General features: G+C 57.1%; 1 protein-coding gene across 1 annotated transcript; it reads right to left on the bottom strand.

Moving 5' to 3' along the window:
• Positions 1–1608: 1608 nt before the first annotated feature.
• LOC136468926 (uncharacterized) lies at positions 1609–2511 on the bottom strand. Its single transcript, XM_066467323.1, has 2 exons — positions 2410–2511; positions 1609–1989 (listed from the first exon to the last, which is right to left on the bottom strand). Exons 1-2 carry the CDS (start codon positions 2509–2511, stop codon positions 1609–1611), a joined length of 483 nt encoding a protein of 160 aa, XP_066323420.1.
• Positions 2512–4249: the final 1738 nt, after the last annotated feature.

A 4249-nucleotide genomic window follows, 5' to 3' on the forward strand; every position in this document is an offset into this window, starting at 1 on the left:
AAGTTCGATGGTGACTTGCAAACCATTGATGAGGGCCTCGTACTCAGCCATGTTGTTGGAGGCGGCGAAGTGGAGCCACACCATGTAGCGCATGTGTACTCCGAGGGGTGAAATGAAGAGCAGACCCGTGCCTACCCCGGTCTTCATCAGGGATCTGTCGAAGTACAGGGTCTAGCACTTCGTCTGAATTTGAGCAGGTGGCAGTTGGGTGTCTGTCCACTCAGCCACAAAATCGGCCAAGACCTGAGACTTGATCGCTTTTCGAGGCGCAAAAGTCAAGGTTTCTCCCATAAGCTCAATGGTCCACTTGGCTATCCTGCCCAAGGCCTCCCGGTTATGAACTATCTCGCCCAGGGGGAAAGATGATACCATAGTCACCAGGTGCGACTCAAAGTAGTGACGCAATTTGCGCCGGGCCAGGACCACGGCGTAGACCAGCTTCTGGATGTGAGGGTAGCGTGCTTTGGTCTCAGAGAGCACCTCGCTGATGAAATAAACATGACATTGGGTGGGTAGAGCATGCCCCTCTTCCTGCCTCTCTACCACTATGGCAGCGCTGACCACTTGGGTCATTGTGGTGACATAGAGTAGGAGGGCCTCATCCCTGGCCGGGGGTACCAGGACGGGAGGATTTGTGAGCAGCCTCTTGAGTCTATCGAGGGCTTCCTCGGCCTCGGGGGTCCAAGAAAAACGCTTGGATTTTCTCAAGAGTTGGTACAGAGGCAAACCTTTTTCGCCGAGGCGCGAGATGAAGCGGCTCAGGGCCGCGAGGCATCCCATGACCCTCTGTACTCCCTTGAGGTCTCTAATTGGTCCCATGCTGGTTATGGCTGAGACCTTCTCTGGGTTGGCTTTGATGCCGCGTTTCGAGACTATGAACCCCAAGAGCATGCCTCGGGGGACCCCGAACACACACTTCTTGGGATTGAGCTTGATGCCCTTCTCTCTAAGGCATTTGAAGGTTATCCTCAAGTCGTCGACGAGATCCTCGACTTTTCTAGTCTTGACCATGATATCATCTACGTAGGCCTCGATGGTCCGCCCAATGTTGTCGCCAAAGACCTAGGTCATGCACCGCTGGTACGTGGCACCCGCGTTTCTGAGGCCGAAAGGCATAGTCACATAGCAGTACATGCCAAATGGTGTGATGAAAGAAGTCATGAGCTGGTCTGATTCTTTCATCTTGATTTGATGGTAACCAGAATACACATCAAGGAAAGACAAGGTCTCACACCCTACCATGGAATCAACGATTTGATCGATTCGGGGTAATGGAAAGGGGACTTTTGGACAGGCTTTGTTCAAACCGGTGTAGTCCATGCACATCCTCCGTTTCCCATTTTTCTTCTTGACTAACATGGGGTTAGCCAACCACTCTGGGTGGGACACTTCTTTGATGAATCCGGCCGTCAAGAGTTTCTGTATCTCCTCACCGATGGCCCTATGCTTTTCCTCGTCGAAGCGGCGCAGGCGTTGACTCATCGGTCTAGATCCAGCCCAAATGTCCAAGGCGTGCTCGGTGACCTCCCTCGGTATGCCCAGCATGTCCAAGGGACTCAATGCGAATATGTCAGCATTTGCACGGAGAAAGTCGATGAGCATGGCTTCCTATTTGATATCGAGGGTGGCGCTGATCCTCAGCGCTCGGTCGTCGGGGCAGGCGGGGTCGACCGGGACGAGTTTAATGGCTTCCGTGGGCTTGAACGCCCCTGCACGATGCTTGGAGTCAGGCGCCTCGCCACTGAGTTGGTCGAGGTGGGCGATGAGGGTCTCGGCCTCTGCAAGAGCCTCGGCGTACTCAATGCACTCAACGTCGCAGTCGTATGCATGTTTGTACATGGACTCAATTGTGATGACACCGCTAGGGCCTTGCATCTTGAGCTTGACATAGGTATAGTTGGGTACTGCCATGAACTTGGCATAGCATGGCCGCCCCAGGATGGCGTGGTAGGCTCCCCCAAACCTGACTACCTCAAATGTAAGGACTTCCTTGTGGTAGTTGGAGGGAGTGCCGAAACAGACGGGAAGGTCGATGCGCCCGATGGGTCACGTGCGCTTCCCTAGCACGATGCCGTGGAAGGGGGTGACGTCGCCTTGGAGCCTCAAGCAGTCGATCTCCAAGAGCTCCAGGGTATTGACGTAGAGGATGTTGAGGCCGCTGTCTCCGTCCATCAACACCTTGGAGAGTCGGGTGTTGCCGATGATCGGGTCGATGACCAGTGGATACTGCCCGGGATTTGGAACATGGTCAGGGTGGTCATCTCGATTGAAGGTGATCGCCTCTCAAGACCAGTCAAGGTACTAGGGGGTGGCCATCTTGACTGAGAAGACTTCTCGGTGTTCCCTCTTGCGCTGCCACGCCATAAGGCACGCCGAGGGTCCACCGAAGATCATGAAGGCGTTGCGTACCTCAGGGAACCCGTCGTCCTTGTCTTCGTCCTGGTCGCCAGTGCCCTTCTGCTTGGCGTCGTCGTTGGGGAGCCCGAGCCTGGCGTAGTAACATCGCAGCATGGTGCAATCCTCGAGGGCGTGCTTGACCAGGCCTTGGTGATAAGGGCATGGTTTCTTGAGCATGTCGTCGAAAGGCCTAGGGCCTTTGGGGCCTCGGGGATTCTTGCATTCTACGGCCCTGACCAGATCAGCCTCCAGGACCTCCTGCTTCCCTAGGCGCCCCTTTTTCTTTCTCTTAGGGAGGTGGGAGGCCAAGGCCTCGGGGGCCTCATCCCTCCGCTTTCCCTTGGTGTCGCTATCGGGGAAGATGGCACCGATAGCCTCCTTGCCCGAGGCAAAGTTGGCGGCGATGTCGAGGAGCACAGCAGCGGTGCGTGGCACATTTCGACCTAACTCCCGAACTAGGTCTCGGCAGGTGGTGCCAGAGAGGAAAGCCTGGACGATCTCCGAGTCACCGACACTGGGCAGCTCGGTGCACTGTTTAGAGAAGCGCCGGATGAAGTCTCAGAGAGACTCGTTCAGCTTCTGACGATAGCTTTTAAGGTCTTAGGAATTCCTAGGGCGCACGTATGTGCCTTGGAAGTTCCCGATGAAGATCCTAACCAAGTCGCGCCAGTCGTGGATTCGTGAGGGAGGAAGGTGCTCGAGCTAGGCTCGCGCTAAGTCGGACAAGAGCAAGGGGAGGTTGCGGATGATGAGCAGGTCATCATCCGTGCCGCCTAGCTAGCAGGCCAGGCGGTAATCGGCAAGCCAGAGTTCGGGGTTGGTCTCGCCGCTATATTTCGCGAGATTGGCTGGTTGCCAAAACTAGGCCAAGAAAAGGGCAGCGCGGATGGCCCTGCTGAAGACCCAAGGGCCTGGCGGTTCAGGAGAAGGACTGTGGTCCTCCTCACTATCGTAGCGACCGCCTTGGTGTGGGTGGTAGCCCCGAGTAGGCCCCTCATTGTTGTGCTGTCGTCGCCTATTGACCACCTCATGGTCTCCCTACACCTCGCATCGATTGCCGAGGCGGTCCAGAAGCATGGGGACCCTATGGGCTATCGACGCTCGAGCAGGTTTAGGACGAGCCGAGGCTTCCGTGTCCTGCCAAGGCGGTGCCGCGGGCAGGTTCGAGATGCCCCCATGCCGTCGGGAGGCAGAACTCTTGGCCTGCTGAACCACGGCGGTCTCTAGGAGATCCCAAAGCTCGCCGTGGACCTGCCGCCCCACCGTGGTAGAAGGCTCAGGCATTGCGTGGACCAGCATTACTGCAGCCACGACGTTCTGGCTAGCATGATTGAAGACTGGGGGTTGCTTACTCCCTTCATCATCATGGATGCGGTGATGCACATCACGGGCCCTTCGTCGGGCTCCCCCGCCTTCGCCGCGACCTCGCTGCTCCTGTTCAAGAGTGTCTCGAAGCTGCTGCAGAAGGAGTTGGTCTTGTTCGACCTTGGCCTGGAGCTCATGGAGTTGTTCCAGGTCTGGGCGCTAAGGTCGTGCAATGGCAGGGACCTCATTTCGTGTGGCCGGCAGGACAATGCGTGGAGGTGTGGCGGCGCCTGTCCCTGGGCGAAGCGGGGAACAACTACCTGCCCCATCTCCTCCTCACCCGCTCTCGGCATCCCAAGCCCAACGTGAAAACACTCGCGAGTGGGGTCGTAGGTACCCTCGTCATCAGAGTCGGAGTAGCCAAAGTAGTAGTCGCTCGTGGCCAAGAACTGGCGCATAGCCCCGGGGTCATGGAGTTCGGAGAAATCCACTCCGGGCCATGCCTCGTCCTCCTCCGAGGAGTCGGCGTGGGTGCTCAGGTCAAGAG

Source organism: Miscanthus floridulus, chromosome 8 (assembly GCF_019320115.1).
Source record: "Miscanthus floridulus cultivar M001 chromosome 8, ASM1932011v1, whole genome shotgun sequence".
In the NCBI taxonomy this organism is placed as follows: domain Eukaryota; kingdom Viridiplantae; phylum Streptophyta; class Magnoliopsida; order Poales; family Poaceae; genus Miscanthus; species Miscanthus floridulus.

What these genes read in the sequence shown, in the direction of transcription:
- LOC136468926 (XM_066467323.1), bottom strand. Translation starts at nt 2,511, where the DNA reads ATGCTGCGATGTTACTACGCCAGGCTCGGGCTCCCCAACGACGACGCC. An exon ending in AGGACGACGGGTTCCCTGAG is followed by an intron (nt 1,990 to 2,409) that starts GTACGCAACGCC and finishes AACTACCACAAG; the next exon opens with GAAGTCCTTACATTTGAGGT.